This window comes from Podarcis raffonei, chromosome 9 (genome assembly GCF_027172205.1).
Source record: "Podarcis raffonei isolate rPodRaf1 chromosome 9, rPodRaf1.pri, whole genome shotgun sequence".
NCBI lineage: Eukaryota > Metazoa > Chordata > Lepidosauria > Squamata > Lacertidae > Podarcis > Podarcis raffonei.
The window spans coordinates 43,729,737-43,751,771 of record NC_070610.1 but is presented as its reverse complement, the minus strand read 5'-3'; the positions used below and the strand labels follow the sequence as shown (position 1 = coordinate 43,751,771).

The 22,035-nt window shown below is 40.5% G+C and overlaps 1 protein-coding gene and 1 long non-coding RNA gene across 5 annotated transcripts; one reads left to right on the top strand and one right to left on the bottom strand.

Annotated features, from left to right (window-relative positions):
- Positions 1–152: 152 nt before the first annotated feature.
- Positions 153–5,874, bottom strand: LOC128421404 (uncharacterized). The gene is made up of 3 exons (XR_008332305.1): positions 5,697–5,874; positions 1,489–1,585; positions 153–267 (listed from the first exon to the last, which is right to left on the bottom strand). It is a non-coding gene; the product is annotated as an uncharacterized LOC128421404 (long non-coding RNA).
- Positions 5,875–8,414: 2,540 nt separating this feature from the next.
- Positions 8,415–22,007, top strand: LSM6 (LSM6 homolog, U6 small nuclear RNA and mRNA degradation associated). 4 transcript variants are annotated; one of them, XM_053403212.1, is made up of 4 exons: positions 8,415–8,539; positions 16,971–17,082; positions 20,340–20,453; positions 21,736–22,007. In XM_053403212.1, exons 2-4 carry the CDS (start codon positions 16,989–16,991, stop codon positions 21,768–21,770), a joined length of 243 nt encoding a protein of 80 aa, XP_053259187.1. In that variant the 5' UTR covers positions 8,415–8,539; positions 16,971–16,988; the 3' UTR covers positions 21,771–22,007. The 4 variants fall into 4 exon arrangements, with proteins under 4 accessions (XP_053259187.1, XP_053259190.1, XP_053259191.1 ...); XM_053403215.1 differs by lacking the exon at positions 8,415–8,539 and adding an exon at positions 8,803–8,950; XM_053403216.1 differs by lacking the exon at positions 8,415–8,539 and adding an exon at positions 9,114–9,232.
- The last annotated feature ends 28 nt before the right edge of the window (positions 22,008–22,035 follow it).

Below are 22,035 nucleotides of genomic sequence, written 5' to 3'. Positions count from 1 at the left end.
CTTGCGGTTAAGGATGCTTTTGTTGTTTGGCTTTGGGTTGTGAATACTGAAGTGCAATCTTTCTCCTAATTCTGAAAATTTGTCATGGACCAGAGCCCTATGTTTGTCCGTGGAAACACTGTGCAATGGTACACAGTGGGGAATGCCTGTATCCACTTATGGAGGGAGATAAGTCTGTCTTGGGTTGGTGTCATCACTGGCTCGAGGCTGGGGTGGTAATTGCTGTCAGATGAAGAAGAGAAGCAGGAGCCCATTGTGGGGAACAGGCTGAGAAGGAGGAAGCAGAAAGATGTTCTTAGTTGCTGCCCTTCAGTAATGTTATACTTCCCCCAGAGACATGGCCTCCCCAATGAATCCTGGGGAAAGTAGTTTGTTACGGCTGCTGGGAATTGCAAACTCCATTTCTCAGGATTCTTTGAGAGATGCAATGTGCCTTACATATGTGTTTAATGTATGGTGTGGAGGTGACCAAATTCTGAAGTCTTTTACAGTCTACTGTCTTCACAACAGCCCTGTGAAATACTGTAGATCACAGCACAATTTTAGCAGAAAGATAAAAAGATCAGTACTAACACCTTCAGGTCTAACAAATTTATTATGACACAAGCTTATTTGGAAGTTAAAGCCCGCTTCATCAGATTGCATCATTTTTTGGTAATCCATGAAAATTTATGTAATGATACATTTCCTTTTAATGTGCTTTAAAGCTGTGGTGCTTTAAATCCCAAATGTCATTCAATAGACATTTCTATTCATGTCTACTCAACAGCAAGTCCTATTGAGTTCAATGGGGCTTGCTCCCAGGTAAAGGAATGAAGGAACTGCAGTCCTAATTAAATTGATAACTATGGCTAGGGCTTAATAGCTGTAAAAACATTATGTTTTTTGTTCTGTTATGCCATCCCAGCCTTTGTAATAGCATGAGCTACAGATAAAACAAATACAACCCTGAAACACATTTTTAATCCTCTGTACAGCTCCCATTGATCTATGAAAAAGGCTTCATTATAAGTAGTTGGGGGTGAGAGGACTTCTTATGTTTCATTGTTTTGTACTTCGGTAAAAGGAGAACAAGAGAAAGACTGTCAAATATCACTTTATGTTTTACAGTTGGCCATAAATTTTTAATTGGGTCTTCTGCACAAGGATTCTGAAATTGTTCCTCTTTTAACGCTCCACAGTAGGTAAATGTTCCATTGTCTGGATTTCCATCATTAAGCTCAATTGACAAAGGCCAATGCAACTCTCCTCATTGTAACTTTGTAACCATTTATGTTTGAGGTGAAGATGTTAATATGGAAATTTTGTGAGCTAGGAATGGCTATGAACTCTATCATTCTGATTTATCCCCTTTCAACTAATGCCCACTCTAAAGGAAACTTCCAATTGTTTTATATCTCAAGGCCAGCACCAGAGCAGATGTATGAAATTTGGAATGTTGGACATAAACTTTTATTACCAAAATTATAAATAATTTCTGCCACTTACAATGTTCACCTTTCAAGTTCATCTTGATTAAAAGACAAGGGCGGCTTCTGTCTGATTCCAATGAATAATAACACTAGGAAAGCTTTGCCATGGTACACTGTAAAGAAATTTACAGAAGCAGTAGTACATAGAATCTACCTGATCTGATCTGAATCTGCCTTGCATCTATATAGGTTAAACACTTAAAAAAGATACCGGGCTACAATGTTCAAGCCAGTTGCTCCAAAATGCATGTAAGGCTATTTGTGACTGAATCATTTCAACGCTGTGGTCATACTTGTGTAGTGAACATAGATCGGCTTTATTTTCACCTCCAGAGTTTTGAACTGTTTAAACACATCCATTAATTATGGATTACGTAAACTCTTTGAAGACTATATCTTTGAGGTCATTTAGATTTTGTCACTCAGGAAATGTAGCATTCTTAGGTTGCCCATTAACAGATGTGATTACATGATCTTCGAGGATATATTAAGATGGAATTCAACCATCTTAGGAGTTTTAATTTTCATCTGCTGTTTCCATCCTACATTTGTTAATAATTAATATCCACTCCTCTTGACTGGTAAGAGAGATAAGGCATACTTGCCTGTTGATCCAATGTTTTCTGAGATACTTCAGATTAATCACTTTAATTCACCTTTGCTGCAAATGGTCTAGGTCATCCAGTGCTTGCATATACTTCAGTTAAAATTACAGCTATCTACGTTTACTTTGCATGTCTCAGACACAGCATCATTTGTGTATTATCTGAATGTTTTGAATGTCTCCTAGCCATTGAGATAAATGTACTTGTACACAACTTTTTGTAAAGTCTGCTACTAGCACGTTTTATCTACAATCCTATACACACTATTTTGAAGTTAGCCCATTGACCTGTGCTATAGTTTGAGGGGTGCCTGGACTCCCCTTCTAATTGCCACTTCTAATCCCTGGGTGCCAGACCCTGAGTTTGGCTTTGCAAAATACAGCCAAACCAATCCTCCAGTGTTCAGGCCAGCCTGAATGGCCAGGTCGTTAAGCAAACGAAGGCAGGGTGTCGACCCATCAAGGAAGCCGTCAACAAGGCAAAGACTATCTGGATGCAGGCAGGTGGAGCCCAGCCATGGGCTGAGAGATAGGTAGCAGGAGACAAAAGGCAGAGTTGCAGGAGTGAGGGGCAGAACTGGAATGGGCGAGGATGTAAGCTGAAGGAGAGTTTGTTGCATTTGGCAAGGAGTTTGCGAGCTGGAGAAGGAGGACTCAGAGCAGCATGGGGCTGGCAGTTTTGGATTAAACGTTGCAGCCATGAGAGAGACAGAACCTGCTTTGAGTAGAATGCTTTGAACCCCTACATTGTAGGCTCGGATGTATATATGTGTAAATAAACCATATAGCATAAAGACACCACAGTCTCCACTGTGCCTCATTTCCAAAGGAAACATGTAACCCTGGAATCTTGCACGGCTGTGGAGATTGGGGTGGTGTATAACAACCTGCATAGAATGTACTTTGAATTAAATATGCATAGGAATGTGCTGTTAAGTGAACTTTGGCGATCCTCCTTTTCACCAAAGGACTATTAAACAGGCTCATTTCACATGTTTCTTACCCTACAGCTAAACCCTTGGCAATGTAGTTGCACCAATGTGTTTGGTGTTGGGCTTGTAGTGTTTTCAATTTCAGGGAATCTGACTTCCATTCATTAAGATTCAGTCCCTGCCAGCTCCACCTCAAAGGGTCAGGTAGTGCAGGGGTAGGGAACACGTGGCCCTCCAGGTCTTTCTGAACTACAGCTCCTATCAGTCTTGACCACTGGTCATGCTGAGTGGGGCTGATGGGTCTTGGGCGTCTAGCAACTCTGAGCTAGTAGATTATGTGAAAGACCTTAGAGAGCTGCTACAAGCTAAATAATAGTGGGCTAGCTGGTATGACTCAATTCAAGGCAGCTTCCTATGTTCTTCTGATGATGCTTACCATGCCTTCCCAAGTTTCAGCATCATAATTTGCCCTCTGAATGATACTGGAGGGATTTCTTCCCTTTGCTGCACACATCATGCAGAAATTCACAGGAAATATATCTCTCAAGTAGCAGTAACTGTAGCAGGAAGACGAAGAGCAAATGAGTTGAGCTTCATCATACAGGTGCTAAGGGAAGCTTTCCCATTGTTTTTAGTTGTTCAGGCTTTAGATGGAATTGTTGAGAGGAAGCATGCAGAGTGAAGATACAGTTCACAATGTGATATTCCCTTGCCCTTTCCAGTGCTAAACATTCAACCACAGCAGAAAGGATACCTGTTATTTACAAATGTCAACACTAAAAGCACCATCGCAAATATTGCCAAATAGTGGTTTTGAAAAAAACAAAATCAGAGCCTTGCTTTCCAAAGGAAAGGCTGAATGAATTTGGATTACAATCCTTCCAATGGAAGTTCGAGGATGCTATGGGGATGAATGTATTGTTACCCTGCCTTTTCTGTGAATGACTCCTATGGTCAAGGGCAAGCTTTTTATATACTGTATATATCAAAGCACTTATCAAATATAAGCCTGGTGATATCTAACATTCATTTTAAGTACTACCCACTAGCAAGAAAGTGTATTCTACGTAAGAGAGAACGTGCTGGAGACATATTCATACTGGCCTGGCACTGGCAGGCGAGCTTTGTTAGGACTATGACAGGAAGGCATTAACATCTCCTGCTATCTATTGCACTGTCTTCATGAGAAGTGCAAGCCAAAGGAATTCGTGTAGCTGAAAATATGTTTCATCCACCTTTTCCGAAATAGGCTTTGGAAAAGATTATGGAACCCAAGGAATATTTCTCATGCATTTTTTTTTCATGATTTTTTTTTTTATTAATGAAACATACAGTACAGAATGTAAAATATAAAAAATGAGCTGAGCCAAACTGAAACTGTGCAGGAATAATTAAATTACCCCAGCAAAAATAAAACTTTAAGTACTGCCCTGTTCATGGGATAATGGTAGAGCTTTCACAACTGCCCTGGGTTAGCTGTTAAACCTATGGGAAAAAATGAACGTATTTTGCATGCCCTTCTACTTGTACTAACTAGAGCAGGGTTCACCGACATGGCACCTTCTAGTACACAAAAACCAAATACGCCTTCTCTGGCACCCAGAGGGTCCTCTTCTCGGCTGAAATGAGGCTTGAAAGATACATTCTACTATAGTGAGTAGCAAAGGTGTGCTTGGTTGCGGTGGTGGTGGTGGAGGTGTGTGTGTGTGTGTGTGTGTGTGCGTGCGCGGTGCCCACAATTTCTCTGGATGGCTAATCAGCCCATAGGTCCAAAAAGGCCAATCCAGAGGATTGGTGCAGGTTTGCATGGATACCCTTTGGCTAGCAAAGAGTGGATGAGCTGACCCAGCTTATCAGAACATCCCTATCTCCCAACATGCCCTAAGCAGACATGCCGTCCGTCATTTTGTACTACATAATTCAATTTATGCAGAAACTTTGCTGAAATTTCCGGGAAATTTGGGGAAGGCTCATAGCTCAATAGGAGAGTACCTGCCTTGCAAGCAGAAAGTCCCAGATTCAATCTCTTAACCTCTCTAGGTAGGGCTGGGAATAAAAGGTTAAAGGACCCTTGGGCAGTTAAGTTCAGTCAAAGGTGACTATGGGGTTGCAGAGCTCAGTTCGCTTCAGGCCAAGGGAGCCAGCGTTTGTCCACAGACAGCTTTCCGGGTCATGTGGCCAGCATGACTAAACTGCTTCTGGCACAACGGAAGACCATGACAGAAACCAGAGCACATGAAAACGCCATTTACCTTCCTGCCGCAGCGGTACCTATTTATCTACTCACACTGGTATGCTTTCGAACTGCTAGGTTGGCAGAATCTGGGACAGAGCAATGGGAGCTCACCCTGTTGCGCAGATTCGAACCGCTGACCTTCCTATTGGCAAGCCCAAGGGGCTCAGTGGTTTAGGCCACAGCGCCACCTGGTCCCCTAGGGCTGGGAATACCACCAGCCTGGTCAGTGTAGAGAATACTGAGCTTGATGGAGTTGGGATCTAACTCAGTACAAAGCAGCATTCTATGTTCCTAAATAAACTGAAGTTGTGCAGAAGTTGTGGTTTTATGCAAGATACCTTCCCAGCTGCTAATGCCTTGTTTTTGAAGACCAATTTTCTTTGAAAACCATTTAAACAATACAAAAACCATTGTCTCTGCTTTCTCTTCTGGCCAGACATAAAACTGCTCACCTCTTTTGAGTGTTTACTCTTGTCTCCCCTTGACATCTGTCCTCTGGAGAGCATAGCTACAGCCACCCCAGCACTCAAAGTGTACTTCCTGCTTTGCTTGGCAGAGGAACTAAACAAAATTAATGGAAATTGCATACTAAACAAGAAATATTTTCAGTTCATGCATCAAGAGGCAGCAGTTATGTAATGGAGAACAAAGGGTATGGAGATAAGGAGCATTAAGAACTAGTTCCCTGCCCTAACTTCCCTCTATGGGTAATGTGTTGCTGAGCTGGCTACCTCTCATTTCCCTCACCTGGTCCCTTCCACATAACATTTGCCAAGAACTCATGCTGCCATTTAAATCAAGATTGGCCAAGGAAGTCATATGAGAAAAGCACATTTGTGTATTCCTGTAAAATATGCAATATGATGGGTTAGCGGGTGTTCAAAACTGGTTTTGACACTACAGGTATTTTATTTTTCAACCAAGAGCCAAAATCTTAAAATTGGAATGTAAAATATGTCACATGAAACCTTACAGCTCATAGAGTCTAGGCAGCTGTTTGACCACTTCATATCTTCTGGCTTGAAAATCATCAAAATATATTTTTGGCTCCTATATAGGAGTCCTCAATCTATGTTTTTAAAACTTCAACCAGGTTGAAATAAAAAGAAAAGCAGACTAGATATTTTTCCAGGAGAGTTGTGTGAATTAGGAACATAGGAAGCTGCCAGACCATTGGTCAATTTAGCTCAGTATTGTCTACACTGACTAGCAGAGGCTCTCCAGGATTTCAGTCAGGGCTCTCTCTCTCTCAGCCTTATCTGGAGATGCCAGGGATTGAACCCGGGACTTTCAATGCTCTACCCACCCATATCTCCATGTGCATTATGTGCACGTTCTCATTTCTCTAGCTCTAGCACATAATGGGAGCTGACAGTCTCAGGGTCCCATCAAACAAGTGACACACCTGTTGAGAGTTCAAACTAAGCAGTGGGGGGGGAGGTTCTGACAATTGTTTGAAAAGCAATAGGCAAAGTCACTCCTGAGCATCTTCTGCAACGTTTTTTAAACTGTACTGTTTTCTATTCCTAGGTCCGCTAAGAGCCACTAGATTCTGCAGCTGAATTGTCCCTCTCTGGACTCCACCTCCAGACCCTAGCCAGTACCAGAATCCATTAATTTCAGGATTCTGCAACTCTTGTTGCAATTCACAAGCTGTACACTCTGCTTCCTGAGCAATAGGCTGCAGTCTCAAGTGCACTTAGATGCTCCACTGAATACAGCAGGGCTTATTCTGATGCTGCTTAACACCATATATTTAAAGAAGATTCAAACCACATTTAACCCCTCAAATAATTCTGAGCACTGTAGTTTAAGGGTGCCGGGAACTGCAACTCTTCTTACAATTCTACAGTTACCAGGGTTTGTGCAGGGTGCACTTTGAATGTGCTTTAAAGTTATGTATATGCAGCCTGAGTAATCATGTGCAAACCTCTATGCACATATTCTGCAAAGGAAATCCTGCCAAGCCCAGTGGGGCATTTTTGAGTGATGTATTTAGGCACAAGCCGATAACAGGGATTTCTGAACAGCTGACCCTAGCGGCAGGGCTGGCTCAAGACATTTTGTTGCCTGAGGCAAAGAACAAGGCAGCACCTCTATTAGACTGAGGGCCAATTGGATTGGCAGTTGAATCTTATTGATGGTGAATGAGGCCAAAAGCTTACCTAGTCCCTGTACTGTAGGGGCGGGGTGGCGAGCCAACCCGGGCGCAGGGGGGGCTGTAGGTCGGCATGGTGTCTCCTGGGCATTGGGGGTTGGACTGCTGGGCAGCAGAGGAGATGCAGGGTGGCATGGCAGCTACTAGGTGTCTTCACCGTTGCAGGTGGGTGGAGCCACTGCCTGTCCCTCAAAACACCAGGTACGTAAGTTTTGGCTGTTTATTCTAATAAAGCTCAACAATTGTGGCAGCTCCCCTAAAAAAACAACCACCTCATGTTGTACTCACAGTGGCCAATCATATGTTCCTAGGAAGCCCACAAACATGTTTCCCAATACAGTACTTACAATGGGCTAGTGTTGTCCACCAATGAGGTCAGCAGAGGGCACTGGAGAGCCCCCCCCCCCGATGCCTTGCCAGCACCTGCTCTTGAGGCAGTTGCTCCACTCAGGGGGCAAATTCTATGCAGAGGGGCCAAATTCTGCCTGGAGAAAGCACCAGCGAATCCCACCCAGTTGCAACATGTTTTCTGCCAACTCCGAAGCAAAAGGCGTTTTCTTATAGGGGATTCTTCCAAGGATTGCTATTTCAATTATTTCTTTATTAAGGCAGTCGCGTTGGGCAAAAGTTTCCTGCACTGCAGGGGGTTGGACTAGATGACCCTCGTGACCCCTTTCCAACTTTACAGTTTTATGATTATAATACTTGAGACCGGCAGCAACAACGTCCTGATTTGAAAACAAAGGCACAGCTCGCTTCTTATCGCTGCACGCGCGTATTTATTTCACTACAACAAAAGCTTATGAACTCCTCCCTCGCGGCTTCTCCTGCCTATACCGTTAGCAGGGCGGGGCTCTCTCAAAGGGAGCCCTACAGCCCGATCCCCTGCGTGCGTCGCCTTTCCTCGGAAACGAACCCGATTTAAGTCCAACGGGACTCCTTCTCTCTAGCCTTAAGGAAAGAACTCCGCCCTGATTTTGAAAAGGCGGAGGAAGCGAAGACTTTTGGCCGGGTCGGGGCACCGTAGCTGCGACGCGAAGCTGAAGCGCGCTGATTGGCGGAGCCAGCAGCCCATCATCTTTCTTTTACGTTCGGGAAAAACCGCCCGAGCTAGTTAAGTAACGCGAAGAAGCGCGGGTGAGTGACTGAGGGCGGGCAAGCGTGGAACTCCAGGGCAGCGGCGGCGCGAGGGGTGGCGGTTGGGGGGGGGGGAGAGGCCGCGCGCGCTGCTGTGGCGGAACATTCTAGGCCGCGGCCTCCCTCAGGGCCTGCGCGGCGGGGCCGCTCCCTTCGCAAGCCGCGGCTGTCGAGGGTGTCGCTTTCTCCCTCAGCGCCTCCCAGCCGCCCTGTTAACGAGGGGCCCCTGGACGCTGGTTTCCTAGACCCTGTCGGCTTGGGAGTCAAGTGACACCCCCCCCAAAAAATGCAGGGGACTGCGGCCCTGACCGTCGCATTGTGTGGGCTTCGGCTCCTCAGCCCTTCCCTTTGCTGGGTGCCTGCGATACACTGCCGAGCAGCCTCCCTGGCTTCGGCGTGCGCCCCTTAACGGTATACGACCCCACAGAAGGACTGGCAGTGGAGAGGGTTCAAATTCGCGCAAACGTTCTGCATTCCACCTTCTCCCTCCCCGCGTTCGCGTTATCCTCACAATAAACCTGCGAGGCAGGTGGGGCTGGCCCGGTGTTACCCGGCGGTTCTTTAATAGCTGGGCAGCAATTTGAACCTAACCCACCCACACCCACCCACTTCCTATACGTCCCTTTGATCACTACTGTACAGCACACGGGAACACACCTACTGTCACAGTGGCCTTTACAGGAGCACACGCGGGTAATAACAAAATAACTGCCAAGCGCAAACTTCTTACATCTGTGTAGAATAGGAATACATTTGAAAGCGGCATTTATTTTTTTAATCCTGCCCTTCACAAGGATTGCATATGCCAAATAACCGAAATGGCGATAGGTCAAGGAGCCTAGGTCTCTGTTAGGTGCTTTCAGGAAATGTTTCCTGGGAAGCTTCCTCTGGTGCTGTTCTATGTATGCACCCACTTGGTTTTATTAAATTTTATTAAGTTTATTATCCATCCTTCACCAGCAGGACTCCAGGAGGAGTCCCAGAAAATAGTTCTGGGAGTGCTAAATGTTAAGTTGCAAGGCCTCTTGACTCATTTTCTATAAGCAGCTCTTCCAGTCTTTGCTTGTGAATTTTATAATCCAAATGATTGGTCTATGCCCAACATTTTGATGGAAAATTGTGGACACTTAAGTCTGCCCTGTTTTTCCCCCTAGGGTACATATGCACCGTACATCATGTGTCAAAGGTTGCCAGGGCTGCTGCAGAGAAGCATATTATATATTTTTTTTAAAATAATATTTTATTAAGTTTGACAATAGGGAAAAAAGAACATTCACAAAAACAATATAAACACAGAGGGGATATAAAACATAGAAAATTTCACAATACAAAACTACAAACATTTAACCTAACAAGGGGGGGAAAATCAATATCCAAACAAAAAGGTAAAACACAGATCACTCTTTTCTAATTTCTTATCTTTGATAACTTATTTTCCTGACTTCCTCACGCCTCCTTTTTTTGTATCCCTTTTTAACAGTTGGTTCAGCAAATTCATATCCTGTTACTTTATCCTTACTTATATTAAATTCCAAATTTATAATTTCTAATTTTTATCTATCTTGTTACTAAAACCCCTTCATTTCATTTCAATGTCATCAGCATTCATACATTTTACAATATTTCTGTAAATAGATTTTAAATTTCCTCCAATCTTCTTCCACCGACTCTTCTCCCTGGTCTCGGATTCTGCCAGTCATCTCCGCCATTTCCATATAGTCAATTACTTGCATCTGCCATTTTTCCATGGTGGGTAGGTCTTGTGTCTTCCAATGCTTTGCGATGAGTATTCTTGCTGCTGGTGTAGCATACATAAAGAAAGTTCTATCCTTCTTTGACACCAATTGGCCAACTATGCCCAGGAGAAAGGCCTCTGGTTTCTTCACGAAAGTGTATTTAAGTACCTTTTTCATTTCATTATAAATCATCTCCCAGAAAGCCTTAATCCTCGGGCACGTCCACCAAAGGTGAAAGAATGTACCTTCAATTTCTTTACATTTCCAACATTTATTATCGGGCAAATGATAGATTTTTGCTAGCTTGACTGGGGTCATGTACCACCTGTACATCATTTTCATAATATTCTCTCTTAAGGCATTACATGCCGTAAATTTAATCCCAGTGGTCCATAACTGCTCCCAGTCAACAAACATAATATTATGTCCTATATCTTGTGCCCATTTAATCATAGCAGATTTTACCGTTTCTTCCTCAGTACTCCATTTCAACAGCAAGTTATACATTCTTGATAATATCTTAGCATTGGGTTCTAACAATTCTGTTTCCAACTTTGATTTTTCCACCTGGAAACCAATTTTTTTATCTTGATTATAAACCTCTCTTATTTGAAAGTAATGTAACCAGTCTCGCACCTTCCCTTTAAGCTTCTCATAACTCTGCAATTTCAGCTTGTCACCTTCCTGTTCCAAAATTTCACAATACTTTGGCCATTTTGCCTCCATATTAAGTTTTTTCATAGCTTTCGCTTCCATAGGTGATAACCACCTTGGGGTTTTGTTCTCCAAAAAATCTTTATATCTTGTCCAGACATTAAATAGTGCTTTCCTGACAATATGGTTTTTGAATGCTTTATGCGCTTTAACCTTGCCATACCACAAATATGCATGCCACCCAAATACATTATCATAACCTTCAAGATCTAGGATGTCAGTGTTCTCAAGAAGTAGCCATTCCTTCAACCAGCAAAAAGCTGCTGATTCATAATAAAGTTTAAAGTCCGGCAGGGCAAACCCCCCTCTTAGCATCAGTAAGTATCTTAAATTTTATTCTGGGCTTTTTGCCCTGCCAGACAAATCTAGAGATATCTCTTTGCCACCTCTTGAAACAGTCCATCTTGTCAATGATTTGTAATGATTGAAACAAAAACAACATTCTCGGCAGTACATTCATCTTAATGACAGCAATCCGACCCAGCAAGGAAAGCTTCAAATTCGACCAAATCTCTAAATCTTTCTTCACTTCTGACCAACATTTCTCATAATTATCTTTAAATAAATTTGCATTCTTAGCAGTCATATTCACCCCCAAGTATTTTACCTTCTTTACTAATGTCAGATCTGTCTCTTTCTGAAACCTCTCTCTCTCCATCGGCGTCAAGTTTTTCTCCAAAACCTTAGTTTTTAACTTGTTTAACTTAAAGCCTGCCACATGACCAAACTCCTGGATTAATTCTAGAGCCCTCTTGGTACTAGGTACTGGCTCTTGTAATGTCAATACAAGATCATCTGCAAAGGCTTTAAGTTTATATTGTTTTACTCCGACCTGAATACCATGAATCAGCTGGTCCCTTCTTATCATATTTAGCAAAACCTCCAGGACCGAAATAAAGAGCAGTGGGGAAATTGGGCAGCCTTGTTGTGTCCCTTTCTCAGTTTTAAATTCTTCTGTCACTATGTTATTAACTATAAGTTTAGCCTTTTGTTCAGAATAAATCGCACCTATACCATTTTCAAAATTTTGTCCACCCCCCATACCCTGCAGATTTTTCTTCATAAAAATCCAAGAGATGTTGTCAAAGGCTTTCTCCGCATCTACGAATATCAAAACCGCTTTTGTATTAATATTCACTTGTAACTTTTCCAAAATGTTAATTACATTTCTCATATTATCAGATAAATGTCTACCAGGGAGAAAGCCAGCCTGGTCTTTATGTATCATTTCTGCTAAAACTTTTTTAAGTCTTTTAGCCAAAATATCAGCAAAAATTTTGTAATCCACATTAAGCAGGGATATGGGGCGATAGTTCTTGAGTTGTGTCTTCTCAGACTCAGTTTTAGGTATAAGTGTGATGAAGGCTTCTTTCCACGACTCCGGCGCCTTTTTCCCCTCCATGATTTCGTTGCAAACCTCCTTTAGTGGTTGAATCAAATAGTCCTTCAAAGTTCTGTAGTATTTGGAGGTTAATCCATCAGGCCCTGGAGATTTTCCCAGTTGCATAGTCTGTATGGCACCTTCAACCTCTTGTTCTGATATTTTAGAGTTCAACAATAATTTGTTTTCTTGAGAAATTTTTTGTAATCCATTGGTTTTCAGAAATTGATCAATTTTAGTCTCTGTCTGTGGCCCTTGTGTATAAAGTTGTTTGAAATATCTCTGGAAGCAGTTTCTAATCTCCTGTGGGTTTTGTATGTTCTTTCCATTCACTTCAAGGTTAGTCACAGTATTTAACTTATGTCTTTTCTTCAATTGCCATGCTAGCAATTTCCCACATTTATTAGCAGATTCAAAAGTCTTCTGTCTCATCTGTTTAATTTTCCATTCTATCTCCTGATTTGTCATTTTCATATATTGTGCTTGGTAAAATTTGATCTCTCTCAAGATTTCCTGCGACTTTGGTTTAACTCTAAGCTTCTTCTCTCCTTTTATTTTTTCCAAGATCTTTCCCTTTTTCTCTTCTTGAGTTCTCTTTTTTATTGCATTCTGCTGAATCAAGAATCCTCTCATAACGGCTTTACTTGCATCCCAGATTACCCTTTTTTCCACTGATGTCTTCAAATTTATCTCAAAATAGTCTTTCACCATTTTTTGGGCCTTCCTAATAATTTCTGGATCTCTAAACAAGGTGTCATTCATCCTCCATCTGAAGGAGCCAGTCAGTGTTAGTTTCATTTCCAGTTTCACAGGGTTATGGTCAGAGCAAGTTTTGGGGCAGATTTCCACCTTTCGAATCTTTGGAGCCATTCCTCTGGTTATCCAGATTTGGTCAATTCTTGTCCAGGTCTTTTTGGCTTCAGAAAAGAAAGTCGCTTCTTTACTTAGGGGGTTCTTAGTTCTCCAAGTATCAATTAAATCCATATTGTCTGTCATTTCAAAAAAAGATTTCGGTAGTCTTCCATCTTTTGTTATTACTTGTCTGTCTGACTTGTCCATGTTTGTCGATACCACTCCATTCATATCTCCAAGCATAATGATGTTATAATCCATAAAGTCCAACATCTCATGCAGTTTCTTAAAGAATTCTGATTTCCCCTCATTTGGTGCATAAACACCTACTATCAAGAATTTCTCTCCTTGGGCCTGTATTTCAATTGCCACAAATCTTCCTTGTTCATCTTTGAAGACAAATTTTGGGGATAAACTTTCTTTCGCATAGATCACCACTCCTCTTTTCTTAACTTTGTCTGATGCAATGAATTCTTGACCCAATCTTTTGTTAATCAATACTTTCCTATGTGTTCTAATCACGTGGGTTTCTTGCAGGCAAATCAAGTCCAAATTTTCTTTTTTCAACAAATGAAAAATTCTTTTCCTCTTGTCAGGGGAGTTCAGACCCCGGATGTTCCAACTTAGTGCTTGCAGAGACATTGTGTTGTTATTCTGTAGTCCCTCCAACTGCTCCCGTCAGTTGTTCTTGATCAGTGGGTGGTATTGCTTTCTCTGTTTTTTCCAAGCCTGATGGTGGGTTCCCTATGTCCAGGACTCCTGGTCTTAATGTCTTCGGCTCTTTTTCCGCCTCTTTCTGTAGATCTTCCTCGTGATAGTTCAAAAATCTCACTTTGTCTTCCTCTGATCTTATCTTCACTTTTTTCCCTTTATAATTGAAGGACAGACCCTGGGGGAACTCCCACCTGAAAATAATGCTGTTTCTTCTTAACAGTTGGACTAAGTCACCGTAGTTAGCTCTCAAATCCAATAGGTGTTTTGGTATATCTTTGAAGATTTCGATTCTCAAATCTTCTATCTCCAATGGATTCTTGTAATGGAGGCTCAATATTTTGTCTCTCTCTTCTTTAGATCTAAGTGAAATCAAGCAGTCTCTCACTTTGTTCTTTCTTCCCCCTTTGCCAATTCTGAAGGCACTCACTATCTTGAAATCTTTATCTGACTCAAGGCCCCAAAATTCCTCAAACTCCTGTGTAAGAAAATCACACAAATTGCCTCCTTCCACGTCCGGTACTGCCCTGATTCTTAAATTGTTCTGTTTGTCTCTAAGTTCAATTAGAGATAGTTGGGCCTTGTGATCCTCCAATTGCTTATTAATTGGAGATATCTTTTCCTCTACCTCCGTCACCTTCTCTTTCGCTTCTTCAGCAATTTTCCTTGTCTCTTTAGATTCCTGGAGCAGCCGGTCAATAGCCTGTGTATTGGAGCTGATGGTTGTAGTGTTTAAATCAATTTTAGCTGACAATTTTTCCAAAGCTCCAAATATTTTGTCAAGTGATGCATTTAATGTCTCATCAGGGCCTACTCCCTTTGTTCCTGTCTGCCCAGTATCCTCTTTTTCTGGGAGAGATGGAACTACTATCGACTGTCTTCGTTGCTGCTGCCTAGTTTTTATCCTTGTAGATTTTTCCTGGGGTTTATCCTGATCCATAACTTTATCTTAAAGTCCCAAGGTCGTTCTCACAACTTAACTTGTTTTGTTATGAAAAAATCTCCAAGCCAGCTGCAGTGGAAATCCCCCAGTTGTATCCCAATCCTCCTCTAGGGGAGCACAATGGCAACAATGTTCTTTTCAAAGCAACTTTTGTCTAAAGGCAGCAGTATCTCTTTTTAACTTTCCAATTTTCCCATAGAATGGCAACAGTTGCAAAGGGGGTCCTTCAATTCAGTTCAAATGCAGGTTAAACACATAAAATTACAATGTCTCTAAACAGTGCAATACTTTCCACTTTCCTGGCAGACCAATATCAGGGATTAAGTGGTGGTCTCTTCTTTCCTTCCAATTTTCCCTTCAAAAAGTACTTTCTTCTCCCCCCCCCCACTCTGAAGGGGGGTTCTTAGATCTGGCATTAAAATTAAGTCTTTTTAATTCAGCTTTCACAGTTCTTAGTTCCAATAGTCTTTGCTTTAATACTGTCTACAAAACCGGAAGACGGACTTCCTTTTTACGTCTTCCCCGCTTCAGAGCCAAATTCAAGTTCTTTATTCCGATCAAAGGAACAAATCCTTTGATCTTTCCAACTTTAGAAAATCTTACTCACGGGTTGTAGTTTAAAAGCCGAATTTCAAGGAAGAAAGGACAGCGCTCTCCGGCAACAGCTGCAGTGGCTTCACTCCACAGAAGTAGCGATCGACTCTCAGTGCCGCACCACCCCCGTTCCGCTCTGGAGCCCCTCGCGGGGTCCCTTTGCCACTTGTGGGGGCGCTTTTGGCACCCGCCGAGTCCCACGGCCGCAGGCTTCCCCCACCTGTGGTTTTTTGAAGGGTCTCCGCTGCGCCGTAGCGGATAGAACCGATTTCTGTGGAGCTTCTCCCTCGTAGTTAGAAGGAGACCGCCATTGCCGTTGGCGCCACCTCCGGAAGTCCAGAGAAGCATATTATAATGATATTACCTCTAGCTGTCTTGGAAATAATTGGGTCATCTGGAGCTTTTATGAATGAATGGGCCTGACCTGTGTTTGTTTGCATGCAGAAACCTTGTGCATCCTGTCTACTTGTAGGTTTTCATTTCTAGGTTATCTGTGACTGTCATCATCTTCTTGCTGGTGAATGATGGTGAAAATAGAAAAGGAAAATAAGAATAGTTAAAACTACTTCTTAAAAATCCAGAACACCATATTAGAGGCAATAAATGAAGAAAATATTTTGATGAATCCTTTGCTGATGTTCTTGGGCAGGAGCCCTAATCTGTTACAGCATAAATCCCAGTTAGGTCAGTTGTGTTGTGTAGGCTTCTCGTATGTTACATCTGGGCTGCTATGGATATTGTGAAATGGGCATAAGTTGACTTGATTTAGCAAAAAGTGCAGAGTTCAGGATAGTCAAAAGAAAAGCAGATTTAGAGACTTTAAATAGATCATATTTATTGTGATATTTGAGGAAATGCTGCCAACACCAACTTGTGCTTCTAGGAAACATGTATCCAGTTGCAAAAACAATAATTTACTAAATGGATCTGAAGTTTTAGATGGTTATTTACATGTTTAACAAATTAGGCTTGTTATACGATTATATCAATGTACCTTTGGAGTGATTTCACTCATCAGTATGTTACTGCCTTCAAATAATGAAAGTTCTGAATTAGCTGTACATGAGATGAGAGTGCCTGTGCTTGTGCTTCCTCAGTTAGCTATTTATTTATAAATCCATAGTCACTATGTTAAAAAAAGAATCTGAATTCCACAATACTGTGAAGTTCTCTTGTAGAAAAACTACAGAGACAGAATAAAGGCATGCCAGAGTACTTTGAATGTTTTCAAATGGTGGTGTGTTGTGAACAGATGTGTTAGATAAGCTTCTTATTAAGAATATCAAACTATGTAGTTGAGAGTAGTTTCATGCAATGGCTGTAGAATTGCATTTTCAAAAGCCTCGCTTCAAAATTTTTTTTGCTTTATCCTCTTGTTTGATATTTATTTCCCAAATGATCACTTTACAGAGCCAGCATCCTACCTCTGTTTGTTGAGCATTTGTTTGTGCTGTTTTGAGTTCTGCATTTCAACCATTTTCCTATTTCTGTTTCCTTTAGCCTCCCAGATCTGTCAAAATGAGTTTACGGAAACAAACTCCAAGTGATTTCTTGAAACAAATCATTGGGAGACCAGTTGTTGTAAAGTTGAATTCTGGAGTTGATTATCGAGGTAAGTTCTGTCAGTCTTGTGTGCCAGTCATCATGATATATTTATGTGATCTTTGAGTTGGGAAGAAAGGAACCAATATAATTTGGATTATGATCCTGGCCTGTTCTTGGAGAGTTCTTCACAGTCAAGCTCAGGCATTATGGGTTATATATACAAAGGTAGGAGTAGTGAGATTAATTTAGTCCCCACATCTGGAATCTTTTTATCATCCTAGCCAAACTTTTTGGATTGAGAAAGCAGAAAGCAAAAATTATTATTAATGGGGAGTTTGGAGAAGAAATCAACATTTTTAAAGGTACAAGATAAGGATGCCCCCTATCCCCAATGTTATTTATAATAGTATTAGAGGTTCTATTAAAGAAAATAAGGCAGGACAACCAAATAAGAGGAATAGCAGTTGGTGAAAAAAGATACAAGTTAAGAGCCTTTGCAGATGATGTTATGATCACAACAGAAAATCCCCTACAATGTACACCTAGAATATTGGAATGCATAAACGAATATGGCAGATTAGCAGGATTCAAATTAAACTATGGGAAAACCAAAATACTAGTGAAAAATATGGAAGAAAAAGATAAAGTGAAATTACAAGAAATTACAGGATTGGAAATTAAAAAGAAAATAAGGTATCTTGGAATAAATTTAACAACAAACACTATAGATTTAAGTAATGAGAACTATGGGAAAACATGGAATGAAATAAAAAATGACTTGCAAGTATGGGGGAAATTAAATCTTTCCTTACTAGGGAAAATATTGGTAATAAAGATGAACATATTACCAAGGATGATGTTTTTATTTCAAAGTATCCCAATACTAGGAGGAGATAAATGTTTTAATAACTGGAAAAGAGATTTGGCTAAATTCATATGGTCGGGAAAAGCCAAGAATAAAACACAAAATAATGATAGATAAGAAGGAGAGAGGAGGATTTGGTCTCCCAGATATGGAGTTATATCACGATGCGGTGGGTCTGACGTGGCTAAAGGAATGGATCAAATTAGATGACTCGGATGTATTGGATTTAGAGGGAGTAGAGACGAGATTTGGATGGCATGCCTATTTAATAGATGAAAAAGTGAGAGTACATAAAGGCTTCCTAGGGCATACAATCAGAAAATCTATATATAAAATATGGGAGAAATATAAAAGACTCCTAGAACCGAAAACTCCCTGGTGGGCATCGCCAGCAGAAATTGTCGCAGTGAAAAAATTAAATATGAAAGAAAATTGGGCTACCTATAAAACTGTATTAAAGGAAGAAAACAGAGAATTGGAATTAAAGGATTACACAGAAATTAAAGCTCATATTAGTGATTGGTTCCAATATATTCAAATTAAGTATAGATTAGCGAAAGACAAAAAGTTAGGATTTGAAAAAGAAATATCAAAATTCGATAAATACTTAATACAAGAAAAATAAAAAAATATATCTAAATTGTATAATCTGATTTTAGAGTGGGAAACAAAGGATGAATTGGTTAAAGCATCAATGATTAAATGGGCGCAAGATATTGGGGAAAATATTGTGCATTGCATTGGGTTGGACTAGATCACCCTTAGGGTTCCTTCCAACACTATAATTCTATACTTCTATGATCTCAACTTCAGTATCTTACTTTTCATCATATTAACTTGAAAGTAAGACCCTTTAAAATCATTAGGACTTACTTGAAACTGGTTGAAACCTTGGTTTAAGAACACAGTTTTACCTTGGTTGTTGAACACCTTGGTACTCGGGACTTTATGGCTCCCAAACACTGCAAACCCGGAAATGAGTGTTCCGATTTGCGAATGTTTCTCGGAAGCCGAACTTCAGACGCAGCTTCTGATTGAGTGCAGGAAGCTCCTGCCTCCAATCAGAAGCTGCGCCTTGGTTTTCGAACCGTTTTGGGAGTCGAATGGACTCCCAGGATTAAGTTAGACAACCAAGGTACCGCTGTAACTGTAACAAGGTACGACTGTAACTGAAATATGTTGGCAGGACATTATTTTTAAAATATTTCATACAACATTATTTTTTTAAACCCCACAAAATCATTACATATTTTAGAATAAACTCATAGCATTTCCCCCCTCAAGCCTTCCTCTGAATCTGAATCTTGTTTGCACTCTAAGGTAATATTAAATAGCTATCTTTAATACTAAAGGTAAAGGTAAAGGTACCCCTGATAGTTAAGTCCAGTCGCAAACGATTCTGGGGTTGCGGCGCTCATCTTTACTGGCCGAGGGAGCTGACGTTTGTCCGCAGACAGTTTTTCTGGGTCATGTGGCCAGCATGACTAAGCCACTTCTGGCAAAGCCAGAGCAGCGAACAGAAATGCCATTTACCTACCTGCCGGAGCGGTACCTATTTATCTACTTGCACTGTGTACTTTCAAACTGCTAGGTTGGCAGGAGCAGGGACCGAACAATGAGCTTAGCCCATTGTGGGGCCTCGAACCACCGACTTTCTAATTGGCAAGTCCAAGCAACGTAGTGGTTTAAACCACAGCACCACCCACGTCCCATTTTTAATACTACACACTTTTAAAACAAAAGTTGCCTGTTAGATTATTATCTCTTTAGATAACTTCATAATTTAGTTTAACTTTTCCCACATTGTATACCTAAAATGTTGTTATAGCTGTAGTATTCCAGTTTTCAGTGATAAGAGACTTTTGGTCTTGTGTACATGGCTGCTTCCTTCTATTATTTGGATTTATTTGGTTTCTATACGACCCTTCATCCAAAGATCACAGGGTGGTTTGCAATATGAAAACATAAAATACATGCCATACAATATGAGGTAAACTTGATGTGCCTATGTCCATTCAAATTTATGACAACTTACTGCAGAATGTTAAGATACAGTAGTCTCTAGATAATCCATAAATGGAAGGATAACCTTTCCAGGCTCCAGAGAAGAAACTATTGATCTTGTGGCAAAGGGTTCTGCTACAGTGATACTACATTTCATATGCTAAATTACAGATAGTGACTTACAGTGCAATCCTAACAACATCTACTTGGAATCAAGTCTTATTGAAGTCAATGGGGCTTACTCCTAGGAAATAGGGTAAGGATTGCAGTCTTAATCAGTTTCTAGGAAGACGTGGCAATTATTTTTACCATAACAACCTATAGCTCTACACTTCTGCTTGCCTGGTCATTTTTTGCAACAATGTACTGTACTTGTACTGAATTTTTAATACAGCATTGGATTTAAAAATGTAGCTCTAAAGTCTAAGCAGTTCTTTGGGTCCCATTGATTTTAGGTGTTCTGGCTTGCTTGGATGGGTACATGAATATAGCTCTGGAGCAGACAGAGGAGTATGTAAATGGGCAACTAAAGAATAAATATGGGGATGCTTTCATCAGAGGAAACAATGGTAAGTATGCTTAACTAGAAGATACTGGGTTTTGGTCTATTTATCCAAATTGTTTTGAGGGAAGATTTTTTTTTGAAAAATTAGGTAATGGCTCTTCGTGTACATACATTTGATGGTGAATTAGATGTAGTAAGCAGGCATCCATAAATGTTTGGCTTCTGTAAAGCCTTATGCAGAATGACATGTTACAACACCTTCCTCTTGCCTCATGTTCTGGTACAAATGAGAGAATTTGAGGTATGATTAAATATTTCAACTCAAGTGAGGCTTTGCGAAAAGGTAATAAGTGATCTGTGTTGCCCTCAAAGTCAAGAGTATGGAGCTCAGTGGTGGTTTGTTTTATTTTTACTTTACATTTTAGGAATTGTTCCTGGGATTGGAAAATAGATTTTTAGGCAGTGCTTCTCTTCAAACATTTTCCATTAGCTTTCTTGATGGTTGCACCAGGTTTTACAGAGTTGGAAAAATAGGCTTTCTTAATTTTTGCAGTGATATAACTTCATTTATTTTAGTAGTGATGCTAGGATCTGGTAAATTAAGCCGGGGTTGGTGGGAATGCATGTATATAAATATTTGAAACAAAGAAACAAAAGACCCTTAGAGTATGGACACTTGAAACTTTTGGAGCAGTCTAGCAGGTAGGAGCTTCTCTAGTATGATGGCTTAACTTAAGTTTAATGGGTGTGTCATACGCTGTACATATCTAGTTATTTGCCCTTCTAATTTCAATGGGAGCATTAAGCATTTGCCCTTTTAGTTTCAATGGAAGAGTTGAGCACATGCATAAACAGCTTGCATTGTAATCAGTGGGCTTTAACAATGTTTAGTCCTGGCAGGATCATGCCTCTTTTAGGGTTGCATTAGTCTTACTACTAAGATTTTTTATTGTCTTACAAAGAAAAATATCTTTAGAGCTATACTACAGCATTGGCTCCAAGGAATAATGAACAGACAGAAGCTGCTATACTAGCACTGTTGGTGCAAATATTCAAAACGTCACATGATTCTATAAGAAATCAGTTTTGTAGCAGGTTTCATACAAAAGGTTGCAGTAGCAAAACCTCTTTAGGTTTGTTTTACTTTTCTCACAGTGTTATAGGACAAGATGTAAAACAGTGTTTCCATCAATGATCGGTATTTTTGGATCAAACCAGTATTTCTGGCAATAATATTAAGTTTATGGACTGTAGCTGTTATAATTATACCTATTATATATAAACTATTATATATACAAGTACATTTATGCAAAACATCCTAATTGTCTTTTCCTCCTTTTAAACAGTTTTGTATATAAGTACACAGAAGAGGAGAATGTGAGCATACCTGAAGATGGAACATTTTTGTATTGCAACTTTAGTTTCTTAACATTATTTTGTTTGTTACTGGCAATTCTTCAGTGAACAAGGTTATTTCATTTTGTTGTAAAAGTTACGTGGCCTGTAAGAAAGGATGGTTATTTTTTATATGTAATAACAAAATGGAATATTGCTGACAGAGTTTGGAATACATCTTGTGTTATAATTTGGAATGAAATAAACTTGGAAAAGAATATGATCTGTTTATGCTCTAAGCTAATTTTATA